Here is a 13,358-nt window from a genome sequence, read left to right on the forward strand (position 1 = left end):
GCTACGTTCTCCTGCCCCTGGTCTTCAGCCCTAGCCCCAGCCCCAGCCCCAGCCTTGTTCTCCTGCCCCTGGTCTCCAGCCCCAGCCATGTTCTCCTGTTCCTGGTCTCCAGCCCCAGCCATGTTTATATTTTTGGTGCACATCTCTGGACAGAGTTATTCATCTAATTTCTTTTGTCTTGTTCCTGCTTTACATCCTGGAGCCAACGCTTTTGAGTGCTCAGCTTGCCCACGGCTTGAAAGGAAGAAAGAACAGGAAGAGAGGAGAAGCTGGCTGGTCTGTACTTCCGCTCCCTCTTAGTCCAGCTGTTTCATGAAACAGGACAGAGCCCTAGCCTTGGGGTCCATGCCACAAAGAGCAGGGTTTCCTAGCTAGCAGAATGAATCTTGCAGGCTCTCTTTGTTCACAGGCCCAGTTAGGCCAGTACACCCTTTAGACTAGCCAAAAGAGAAACCTGGGGGGGGGGGGAAGGGCCTGCCCCTCCCCTCCCTGAGGCCCAGTCATCCTTTTCCCAGGAAGAAGTCACCATGGTCACATGAATTGAGCGCTGTCTCATATGTCCACAATCTTCTGTCACCTAGCTAAAGCTTAGGTCTCAGGGAGCTAAGTGGTCGCAAAGCTGGGAGGCAGAACTGTGGCTCAGAGTCGCTCTGCCTGATGCTTTCACTGCCCTTCTCTGGTGTGCTGTCCCTCGAGTGGCCTTCACTACAAACCCTGTTTCCGTATCTCCTCTGGGAAAAAGATAGTGACTTGTCTTGTAACCTTGCACTTGTGGCTGATAAGTTGTCCTGCATTCCTCCGACTTCCAAAGTGTCCTTTCTAAACCCAGACCAGATCTGCTCAAAAGTCTTCCTTTGAGCTCATGGGCCACAGGGTGCTGGCCACCCCTCTTCTCCAGCAGGCCCTCTCTCACAGATGGCTATCCCTACATCCTGAGATGTGTCCAAGCCCCCTTGCCTCCTTTCTCGGTATCTTTGTGCATGTTGTGACTCTGGCTGGAAGACCCTTCACCCTGCGACAGGGACACATTCTGTGTCACTTCAGCATGTTGTGACTCTGGCTGGAAGACCCTTCACGATGTGTCCAAGCCCCCTGGCCTCCTTTCTCGGTATCTTTGTGCATGTTGTGACTCTAGCTGGAAGACCCTTCACCCTGCGACAGGAACATATTCCATGTCTAAGACTCTGGGCCCTAAAAGGAGGACGCCTGTGTGGATGCAGGAGAGGCAGGCGCAGCAATGGCTCAGCACCCAGTCAGCTTGACTGTGCTGATTTTCAGTATCTATAGAAGAACAACTTGGCCTCCTTCTCATCCTAGTAGAGGACTGGTCGGAGCGAGTGTGTGTCAAAGAGACTTCATCTTTCTACTTCACCTGGTCCCAGAGTACGGTATGATGGCAGGGCAGGGCATGATGCTCTCCAGATGCAGGTGGGGGGGGCGCAGACCCACGTCCAAAATTATAGGATCTGGTGGAATTTACAATGGCTAATATCCCTCTGGCTTGAGTCTACCACAGGTCTCTGGCCCCTGGGTTTCTGATGCCAGCTAAGAAGCCTGCCCTTGGACTTGGGAATGGAAAGAAGGCTAAACAGAGGTGTGGGGCACCTCCTCCCTTGATTCCTCCTACCTGTATTTCCTACTCCCAAGCCTGTCCTGACACTGCCTTCCTCCAACCTCCATCCCCATAGCCAAGGGAACACGTCCCGACAACAAGTTAAAAGGTCTGAGTCTGGGTTTAGTTACTGGTATGTGCTAAATGCAGGGCAGAGCAGTGAGAAGGGCCCCTGCCCATGGAGGCCGGGCCTTGGGCAGTAAATAGTCCAGCTACCTAGGCCACATGAGTGACAAAGGGCTTCAAGCTTGGCCATGTGCCCACGTATCAGTGTGCAGGCAGGCAGTCCAGTCGGACTATTCCAAGTAGGGGATGCCTGACACAACCAGAGTTCTTCGCCCCTTCCTCTCCCTTCCAGAAGTGACTGACTGAGATCAGGCAGGCGAGCTGAGATGGTGAGGCATTCGGAGCCACTCCATAGAAAGCGAAATACATAGAAGCAAAGAGCGGATAGAAGTAGCTGGAGTCTTTTCACGGGGGACCACAGGAGTCCATTCCCTCTCACTTCCTGCCAGCCTCTTCTTATGCCTCTTCTCTTCCCTGATCCTCTAGATAAACAGCATGTCATCTCCTGAAGCACCTCACCCACCTGCCACCTCCCACTTTTGACTCTCCTAGAAGGAAAGAACCCAAGCAGCATGGCCGCAGTCAGGCTCCATGGTCGGGAAAGGCGCCAGCCAATGTGGGACGCAAACAGATGATTTTCTGGAGGGTGGCTGACAATGCTGCCTTGCAGGAGGAGTGTTCCTGGAGTCAGCAGGGTTGCTCTTGAGAAACTGCTCAAGTGAAGCAGTGAGACAAATGACAAGCCAATGGCAATGGGCAACCTTGTGTTCTGTGGGACACAGACTCAGTGTCAAACAGGGATGCGTGAGATGCATCGTGGGAATCAGGGATTCCCAGACAGTCAAGAAAACAAGATATCAGAATACTTAGTGACACAAAGAAATGCTCACGGTTATAGCATCAAGCTGAAAAGGAAGCAAATGGGGGTGGGTGGGAAGATGCCATCTAAGCGTGAGGGTCTGAGTTCAAATTCCCACCACCCAAGTGAAAAAGCCAGACATGGTGGGAGGTATCTATAGCTCTGGTGCTGTGGGGCGGAGTCAGGTAGCTTTCCCAAGCTTACTAATAGCAGTGTATCTAATCTATGTACTCTGAGTTCAGTTAGAGACATCGTCTCAGAAAAAGTAAGGTAGAGAGCAGCAGAGAAAGACACTCAGTGTGGACTCTGGCTTCCATACACATGTACTCGCGTGCACACCTGTATACACATTACACATATACAGCAATACACACTTTTTTAATTTACAGGAGGAGAGAGAGAGAGAGAGAGAGAGAGAGAGAGAGAGAGAGAGAGAGAGAGAGAGAGAGAGAATTTGCTTCTGCAAGTCAAAGGCAGGGTTGGAACCCTATCTCCATTGGTCCTGGCATTGTCCTGTGTCCAGAAGCTAGAAAGATTGCCCAGTGGATGGAAGTAGGTAGGTCTGAGTTCACAGGCTGTGGTGCTGCTCAGAGCCATGCAGTAGGGAAAGGTCATACTTGCTGTGAGTGACTGTCTCCCCATCTGGGGTGTGCTGTAGGAAGTATTACAGCTTGTAATTACCCACCTACTGGGACGTGGCCTCTTATACTATAGACGCAAAAGCTGAACGCGCGTCTGTCCCTTTTTCTCCTTCCCCTTGCTCATTTTCCAATGGCTGCTCTTTTGGGTCATGTGATTCAACCGGTTAAGCAGAGGATTCTGATTTGTGAGTTTATCCCTAAATAAATAATTATTTCTCAATTGTGAGCTAGTGTGGGATTTCTTTTAAGCGTCCGTCCACCGTTTCAGGGGTGGCCTGCTAGGGACTGGAAAGACTTAGGGGATCAGGCGGGACTGCCAATACTCCTCAAAATTTAACAGGGGTACAACCTGCGGTTCTCTGCTATGCTTACATCAGTGCCGGGTCAATAGCCGCGATCCATGACTAGAAGCCCATTGAAATCTCCATCACCGAGCAAGGCGCCCGGATCCCCACTGGAAAAGATTCCCAGCAGCACCTCCCACGGCTTGATCTGCCATGCCAACCGTAGCCCAGTAGCCAGCGGGGCACTGCCTACGCCAGAGCCAGGCCTCGGGGCGCGTGGGGGGGGCTTTGTCCCCTCACACTGTCTGCAGCTCCCCTTTGACTCCTGTACCTTTCATGTTGCTCTCATCTTGGCCTGAGCCTGGCAGGGTGCTTTACAAGCCGCCCATTGTGCTAAAGGGTGCTGGGCAGGCAGGGAGGTGTGTGCTCTGGGGCTTTGGAACAAAGGCTTCTAAACAGCAGAGAAAAATCACTACATGTTCTGGGAAGGAGAAGAACTCCAGCATGGGGTGGAAGGTGAGGGGTGGAGAAGAGGGGACAGGGGGTGAGGGATGGGGGTGTTCCCTGTAGCCTGTGGGAATAGGCTCAGAAGCCAAGCGTATTTGCAGGGATGGGGTGGGGGTGACATACACTGGGCCTGAGGACAAGGGCAGAGCTCTCTGCAAGACCGCATGGATGGAATCAGAACAACTTCACAGCACTGCACAGCACCCACAGCCCCTCCCCCAATGACCTTGGAGACCCAACCCCAGGAGGTCTTCTCACACAGGGATTCCAGGATGAGAGCTTCTCAGTGGGTGCAGAGGTCACACTGGCCTTGAGACATGAGGAGGGATAAGGACGCGGCCCTTAGGTCTGAGAGGTCTGTGAAGACCGTGGTGGTGTGGTCTAGACTATTCTGCTGAATGTCCAATGACTTTGTTTCTCTGGACTTGGTGGGAGAGGCCCTGAAGCTGGGGGCTCTGGCTAGGTTTCCCTATGACTGATCAAGAGCAGAGTGACCCTAGGCAGACATCTGCCATCCCTGAGCCTTGGTTTCCTTGTCTGGATGATAACAAGGGAAAACATCCACCAGCTGTGAGTCCCTCCCAGTTATTGCTCTCGGGGTCTCAGTCAGCCTGGAAGGCACACGGGGACTGTGGACTGAGACCACTTCTGTAGAGGAATGAAGGCTGGAATTCTCCTACCTGCCCTGAAAGGAAAGTCTCCAGGAAAGGGGAGAGGGGCGGGACATCAAGCAGTGTCTGAAGAATGTCTAGGAGAAGCCATGCACCCTGACCCCTGGAAAGGTCTCCCCAGGGGCACCTCAGATGTGTCTTTGACTAACAGGCCTGGGATTACCTCCTGTTTCCATTTCATAGATGAGAAAACACCTCCACGGTTTCTCCAGATCTCGGGGAAGCCCTTCTCAGAGAGGCTAAAGTGAGAGCTGGACCCCTCCCTGGTCCCCAGCTTCAGGCTATGAGCTCCTAGACATAGGGTAGAACCCTGTTCCTTTCTGTCTCTTCTTTCTCTTGGCGCTCCACTCTAGGCCCGCACACGTGTCCCTGGGATGAGAGTAAGGGACAATGAAATGGTATAAATCCCTTGGGCCTAAGGTCCTCTTTGCCCTAGGGACCAAGTAGGGCTGCGTACCCCACCTTCCAATCCTCAGCTTAGAGCTCCCGGGTGGGACTGGCAATTTCCTGGGGGTGGGGGTGGAAAACTAGCCCCAGTCAGCACCTCTATCAACTTTGTCCCTGGCAGCTGCTCTTCCTGGGTCACCCCCCCTTCTTCAGCAGGGGTTCATAGTCAATCTAGAAAGGGCTAGAAAGAAATGTATCTCGGGCCCTGGCACAAGGCTGCCTTTGTGTGGAGGTCAGATTCCAGCATGACTCTCCCTGGGAGTCCAGCCTGGAGACTGGAGTATAGGACCCTCAAACCTCTTGGGAACTCAAGAAGAGCAAGGTGCCTCTGAGGGGCCCATGCTGAACCATGACTCCTGCAGGCAGGAATCCAGGAGCTCTGTGGCTAGGTGGTGGGGAGGCTGGGAGAGACGGGGCTGGTCTGACTCCTGTGTGCAACTGAGTCGAGGATCCAAAGAGACCAAACGGGCCGTTGGGAGGGCTACCTATAGACAGCTGTTGGATCAGAGAAAATCACTTCTGGCCGTGGAGACCCACATCGTTCACCCTAGCACTCAGGAGGCTGAGGCAGGAGAATAGCAAGTTCAAGGACTGCTGGGCTACAGAGTGAGTCAAGAAAGAGACAGAGAGACCCAGAGAGAAACAAAGAGAGACAGGCAGACAGGCACATACAGAGAGAGACAGGCAGAGAGAAGAAAATTAGGAAATCCCTAACCTTTTCTTCCCTTCCCTTCTTCCCCACCCCCCCCGCCCCTTTTTTTCTCAGCTAGAAGCAGGGTATGTGTCACCCTCTCCGCAGCCTCCCCCCCTCTCTGCGGCCGGGATGAAGAAAATGATAACGTATCTTCCTTCTGAGCCTGGCCACAGTAACTGCTCAACAAGGAGCAGCTGTATGGACGTGTTGCTAGCGAGGATTAGGGATTTTCTGTCCTGTTTGAATCCCATAAATGCCCACTTTCAATCTTCTGAAAAACATCATGCCACAGGGTGGATTCACAACCCACACACTCAACCTGCCACCCTTTCCTTCCCCTTCCTTCAATGGCCACCATAGCCCAGCCTCCCCACAACCCCCACCCCACCCCACAAGCTTCCTTGACTAGGGAGACAAAGGATGCCAGGCCGAAGCTCAAGGCCTAGCATGCTGATAGTAGACACTTAAGCCAGTAACACCTGGAGCTCCAGGCTGTTCTGCCAACATCCTCCCGACACCAGGGACATGACTTGTGTAAGTGGGGCCCGGAGGATCCATGCACCCTCTATTCTGGGTGTCTGCTGACAGCCATGGGGATAAGAGACTCCTCCGCCCACCCGCACCCCCCACCCCCACTCTGTCAGAGTAGGAGGGTGGGAGAACAGCACAAGATTCGCCACAACTAGAATATCCACAGTAGTCCCCGCCCTCCAGGAGCAGGCCTGCCTTTTTCTGTCCATGCTGTGCCTCAGAGTTTGTCTGCATCCGGGCTGGGAGTTTATGGAGGGCAGGAAGCAAGCTCATCAACTTCACCATCTCCAGAGCCCAGAACACAAGGCAAGGTCGAGAGTCTACACAGGGCCAGTTGGCCTACGTCTGACAGATGCCCACAGTCCCAGCACCCTGTAACCCCACCCTACATTAACTGCAGTGTTCTCTCTGCATCCCGCCTGTCCCCAGCTGCTCAGGTAGCACTGTAGATGTCACCTTCCTGGGATTCCATACCCAGCTTGTTCAGACCTGCTTTTTCCTGTGCCTGCAGCTGCTAAAGCAGCTGAGAGGCCCACAGGCTAGCGTCATTCACACCTCTCAAAGAAGCCAGGTGTCCCTCTGAGCTCACTCATATCAGCTCCCTTCCTCTCTTTCAGCTGCCAGGAATGCCAATGCGACCACCCACTCCCAGGACCTCTGAACCCTCGGGCTTCCCTGGCCTAAGCCACTGGGTCTGGCATCTGCCCTTCAATTGCCTCAGGAAGCAATTAAACATCTGCACAAGCAAGCTGGGTTCATGCAGGGAGAGGATACTGTGCCGGGGGAAGTGGGAGTAGGACACTGCCCTGGGAACCCGACAGATCAGTGAGGTGCCTGGGCTCTTAGGAGCATGGCAGTGAAGCCTGCCTGGGCCTCGTGTTGGCTCTGCTTATGCCTCTCTGGAGCCTAGCAAACTACTCTCTGAAACCAGGGACTGGCCTGGCTCCTTCTTTACCTCTGACGGGAGGGTATGTTAAAGACCCACAGAAGACACTCTCAGCCCTGAGGTGACACTCTTGCCAAGGCCACCAGGGGCAGCCTGTCAAGTGGCAGCAGCAAGCCAGTGATGGGACTGGAATGTCCAGAATTCTGGTTCAGGGCCTCTCTGCATTATACTTCTTTGATTGTTGTTTTTGGATATTTTATATTTATTAGAGAGACATGGCTGGCTGGGATTAGACAGACAACAATTACCCAGGTTCATCCTAAGTGTTGAGACCACAGGCATGTGTTATTATGCCTAAAAGAAATACTTTCTGCCTCAGTTTCCCTGCTGAAAATGGGTAGTGAATTCTCTCTAGCCTGGGACAATACTGTGGCACAGCAGAGAAGCCTGGAGCTTGTTGTTGTCTTTTAGCCACTCTGGGACCCCAGCAATATGTAATTGAGGAGAGAGGATTTGGGACAGAGGTCACAGGCCTCCTCCTCTTTCTCTAGTCCCCGGTTCTACCATCACTCTGTGGCTCAGGGACTTAGAAATGGCCCCTTCTTCCCCACCTTGCCTCATTGCACACACTGCCAGCCACACTCCCAGACTTGTAGACAATTTAACCACAAGGAAAACTTAGGCATACCCAAAGGGAAGGCCATACAACAAAATACACCGCCGCTTCAGACACAGCCACTGATAGCAACTCGCCTTCGACGCCAGCCATCTCCCACTTGGATGACCACCAGACTGTCTGCCTGCCTACTGGAGGAGCCTACAGCTAGCAGACTTCCTCCTGGGAAGACCAGCAACCCAATGCTCAGTCCTGAAAGGTGACCCAGGCCAGGGACAGTTAAAACTCAAGGACAACATAGCGAGTGGGAAGCTGGGAACCCCTGAGTGGGGTGCCTCTTGTTTCTCTTTTTATTTTGAAAAGCTGCTTCTGTTACAATCTTGTTCTGTGCATAAAAGTGAACAAGTGTTGTAATGATACAATTATCATCCAGATAAGTTTTCAGGGTGAATGATAACTGCCTTCCTTGAGGCCTGCTTATCTGAGGGGAAGGTCACCGAGGGAGCATGTGACGACCCAGCTTCCAAAACAAACTGTGCTAGCTTGCACCCGTCTGCTTGCCCCATGCTCCAGTTAACTAAGTACAAACTCCCAAAGGTGTTGTTTATCTGGCTGGCCCCCTTCCTGTCCATTGGCAGCCTAAGCCTGCAGGCCCTACCTGCTAGGGTCTTCCCATTGTTGCCCCTTCTTCCCAACCTTAGGGAGAAGGAATCAGCCCCCTGTGATCTTCCATCATGCCTGGCCCTGATGGCCATGTGGCAACCGTGAGTTAAGAGTTAGATGGGGTCCCCGAAATGTGGACATAACAAGATTTCCATGGATTCTCCCCGAGTTCTGCTCTGTGGCTCCCAGCAGTCCCCACGACTCCCTCCAGGAACACCCCATTACACGAGCTCACCTGCGGCATCTGACGGTGAGGCCTTCTCTGGAGCTGAGAACTCAAGGCCATGAGTTGAGGACTCTTTGGGGAGCGTTCGCCCATCAATTAAGGAGCTGGGGAGTGGGGGAGATGGGTAACATAGGTTAGAACATTTTGTGTCCTACCTCACTTCCTCCAGTCCCTTCCCTTTCCCTCTGTAGGAGAAATCAAGTCTTGCTATCTCCTGATTCGTTGTGTGTCACCGTGCAAGATCATATCTCCCCATGAGTCTCAGTGTCTCCATCCAGACAGGAAAAGGGTTGGACTCTGAGCCTTCATTCTAAGAGAGTATAGGCTTGAAGGTTTGGGGGAAGCCTCTGCCCCATCTCTCTTCGCTCCTACTAGTCCTGGGGCTCGCTGAGAGGCTCGGAGTGGAGCTGGGGATGTTCCTAGAACTCTTGGAATCCTAAGGGGCTCCCTCTTACATGGTGTCTGCCTGCAATCTTGACAGCCCCATGGAGAGGACAGGGGCCAGGGAGAGCTGGGGCTGTGCCTGTCCTAGCTCTTCCTGGCCTTCCAGGCTACGTGGCCCTGAGCAAGGGTCTCTTCTATCGGTCGGGACAGGCTGGCTCCTGGATTTCTGTTATCACCTCAGCCTCGCTGTCCCTCAGCACCAGTCCTTCCCAGAGTTTACCTGGTTACACTTCCCCTTCCTGGGTGGACAAGCAGAGGGATTTCAATACACACCCCTCAGGACTATACAGGGCTGCAAGACTGTACAACAGCAGGAATACAACACCGTCATAGCTATGTAAACAGAACCTACTGGAATTGTATAGTGGGTAACCAGTATGGCTGGTCACAGATGCCTTAAGGGTATGACCCTGGCTCCAGGGAGTCCCATTTGTTTGTCAGGGTGGGGTTACCCCCATCCCTGCCCAGTTCCCAGGAAGCCAGGTCAATTACCTGCTTTGTACATTCGGCCTTATTCCTTGCTGGTACTGCAGGTTCAAACTAAGTTTTCGAACACACCCAGGCCCACCTGGTAGCAGTCTGCTTAAGAACCTGAGATATGTGTTAAAGCAAAAGACACAGAAAGTTATGAAAGGAGAAGGATTAGAAGGGGAAGGAGAGGACTGAGATGGTCTTTTATATGTGCACACTGTGACTAAGGCATGGTCCACAGGACTGGAGCATCCCTTCTGTTGCTATGACGACCTGGCACAGAAGGGGAGGGCTGAGTGGGTCCTTTATATGAGCACATTATGAGTAAGGCATGGTCCACAGGGCTGGATCATCCCTTCTGTTGCTATGATGACCTGGCACAGAAGGGGAGGACTGAATTGGCTCCTTCTTGGGAACACTGTGAGAAAGGCATGGTCCATAGGGCTGGGGCATCTTCCCTGTTGCTATGGTGACCTGCTCCGGAGAGGACGGAAAGGATGACAAAGCCGAGCTTTCTGAGCATTCTGGATTTACTGACTTTGGGGCAGCTGTTACAGCACTGTTTTCTAGGGCTGCTGGGTGGAAGCTGCCTCATTTGGGGATGAAGACAGTAATGTTACCAAACAAGCCTGTGAGTTCCCTTAGTGAGGTGGGGCCTGGACAACAAGGCCAAACCCTTTAAAATCACTGACTGGAAAGCCACTACAAAATCAGCCTGTAATCGCCCACCATCTAGCTCAGCAGCCTCCTCTAAACAGGTCTGTTTGTAAGTCCCCACCATCAAAGGTACGGTGCTCTTCCACTCCTAATTAAATTTGGGCGAACTGGTTCTGGCTTCCCCAAAGCTAAACACAGGAAATAAAAAGACAGCCACCCGGCTAAGTTACTTATTCTGACGAGAGCCTTCTGGTTAGAGAGTGCGGGAAGCCGGTCTTCCCTGAACAGGCCTTTCCTGAGCTCCAGCACCCGGAGTGGGGGAGGGGGAGAAGACGTCTCTGTGATCCTAGTCTTCTTCCCGCCCTTCAGGTGGGCCCTGTTCTTCCACCAGGACCTGGTGGAAGGGGACACCTCACTTACCCTTGCAGTTGGCCCACAGAGGGTCAAATTCAACCCTCATGTCCTGGGCTTACAGAATTTGGGGTACCTAGGTTAAGAAAAAAAGTCAAAAAGGAGTTGTCCTTACAAACAGAGCTGATCTCCCCTTGCAAGGGCCTTGGAGGGACTGTCTATCAACTGAGGTCGAATGTGTTTAACGTCCTTCCTGCTCACTCAGGGCTCTAGCTAGTGGCAGAAGAGGGTTCAACTGCATGTGGGCCAGAGTCACCCACACAAATGACCAGCACGGGACCACCTCACACAGCTTGCCTGTTTTTAACCCTTTCCTGCACCCATTTTTGCCACTGTCAATGTTGGCGCCTAGCAAGGCATCATTTTTATAGCAGGATAGGAAAGAAGAGGTCTGAGTGAACCCACACTATAGGTTTTTGTCAGGAGAGAGACCTCGGGACGAAATGGCTCATGTTCCTCTCCAAAAGCCCTGGGAAGCCCTGGGTGGTGGAACACTCACCTAGTGAGCGTGAGGCCCCACGTTCGATCCCCAGCGCTAAGGGGGAAATATGGCAGCTCTCTGTTCTTCCCAGAAGGACAGGGGACCAGTGAGTGATCCCGGCAGGTGAGGACAACACAGCTAGTAACACGCCTGTTGACGGCGATCAGTGTTTTATACCTGTCATTCTGGAAAATTAGACTCCTCTTGAATGAGTGCTCTGGAAGCTGGCAGGTTTCCAGGAGGAAATCACCTCAAGTAATAAAATGACAGGGAGGTGGGAGGAGGGCCTGAGCTGACTTGCTTCTGTCTGTGTTTTGAATTCTGAGGAGGAGGAATTCCAAGATGGCGGGAGGCTGGTTCCCTTTCGCCTAGAGTTCTTCTCATATAAGCCTGCTGTTTGCTTCTCACAGACGCAAGCCAACGAAACTCGGTGTTTTCTGCCACCTCCCCAGGTATGCAGGGAACAAGAAGACCAAGGTATTGTTTGAGCAACTCCACGAGATGCGGACAGAGGCGTGCAGCAGGGCCTGCTCACTGGCTCTCTCCTAACCATCATTCCCCCTCATCTAGTCACCCAGGCTTGCCAGCAGACTGCAGAGCCTCCCTAGCCGCCTTAACTCTTCCTCCAGGAAGCCCTCCTAGATTCCCGCAATACCCTCCAGCTTGGTCTTTGAGGATCACACACAGGAAGTTCCTGGAAAGTAAGGGTTATCCCCATTTCAACTCTGTTCTCCAGCCATGAGTAATCATTGTCGAAGCCCGGCAAATGTTGGTTGGATATACCTATCATATCATCACGGCGTGACACATAAATTAAGGTGAGCCCCTGCTTCCCGTGTGACTCCCTCACAACGATCCATTTCCTATATATTCTTATCATCCAATCTTCCCAGTTAGCCCTGAGCAGTAACGCAATTGCTGTCAAATCAATGTTCTCTTGAAACAGCCTAGCATGGAGTCTGCCCCTCTGTTAGGGTTCAACTAACGTCTCAAGCGATATGCTCTGGTCAAATCACCGTGTGTCTCTGAGCTGTTTTCTAACCCATATCCTATGCTACTGTGGGAAGATGATGTAGAAAAAGCGCTCAGTGCAGAATCATCTGCCTCCACCTCTGGGGACAGCAAGCGGGGGGAATGAACAGGGTGACAAGTCTTAAACCCAGGTCCAGGACTCAGGTACTGTGCTAAGTACTCCCCCATGGGAGATGGTGACAGGCAGGAGGCAGGAGGATGGTGGGACCCTGGTTCCTTACACAGTCCTCAGGATGGAGCTGGCAGACCTGAGAAGCAGCACCTCTGGCATGGTCCCTGTGGGGTGGCTGCACCCCTCGAGCTCACCAGGGAGAGAGCGAGAACCTCAGAGGGCGTGTCACAGCGTCCCCTGGGGAAAGCCACCGCAGCCCCAGAGAGGCCCAGCTCGACCGCCCTGCAACAGAGACACAGTGTGAGTCACTGCCCAGGCCTAGCAGGGCAGGGGCAGTTGTCCTTCTTTGAGGCATGACTCACCACTCCTGGGGCTGGGCACCTGACTGTAGTTTACTGCCTTCTAAACCCACACATCCCTTCAGTCTGGGAACAACACAAGCTCACAGTTGGTGGCTTCCTTGAGGCTCTGGGCTCAATATTCCCTAGAGCCAATTGCTCACCTGCAAGAGCCAATCTATCAGATTTCCAGGACTCCTACTTTGCAAAGACTCTGCCCACTGCCCAAGTTTCTGGCACTTGAAATGTTCGTCTCTGCTCAGAGACAAGGGGAAAACCAACTTCCAGACATCCTGAGAAAGTTCTCAATGGACCTGTTACCTCAGCACCACCCTGCACCTTAAAAACCCCAAAGACATGTTGGGGCTCCCTAAAGAAGGCCAAGTCCACACTTTGCCACCCTGTACACCAGACCTCACGTCCCAGCTTCCCTTTGGTCTATATGGACTGCCTTGTTTCAAAGATGAAACCTCTGACAGTTCTCTCCAGTCCTTACTCCCACCTTCCCAAGACCCCCACAGAATAGTCACAGCAGAGGACTTGCCTAGCAAGCTCGGCCCCAAACTCCCCGCTCACCTTCCTTTTCTTTGTGGCAGCAGGCTCAGGGCTAAACACCCCCTGCTCCTGCAGCTATGGCATGATGAATCTGAGAACTGACTGCCGCAGTGGCCCAGGTTCCGGGTGATGAGCCACAAGGGCTGGGCATGAG

The 13,358-nt window shown here is 52.9% G+C and overlaps 1 protein-coding gene across 1 annotated transcript in view; it reads right to left on the minus strand.

Annotated features, from left to right (window-relative positions):
• The window catches only part of Acsbg1 (acyl-CoA synthetase bubblegum family member 1), a 61,295-nt gene that overhangs the window by 34,642 nt on the left and 13,295 nt on the right, over nt 1-13,358 (minus strand). The window contains exon 2 of the mRNA XM_057767602.1: nt 8,713-8,807. Within this exon, the coding sequence (XP_057623585.1) occupies nt 8,713-8,807 (95 nt within the window). The remainder of the gene's footprint in view (nt 1-8,712; nt 8,808-13,358) is intronic.

The sequence above is a fragment of the Chionomys nivalis genome, chromosome 4 (assembly GCF_950005125.1).
Source record: "Chionomys nivalis chromosome 4, mChiNiv1.1, whole genome shotgun sequence".
Classification (NCBI taxonomy): domain Eukaryota; kingdom Metazoa; phylum Chordata; class Mammalia; order Rodentia; family Cricetidae; genus Chionomys; species Chionomys nivalis.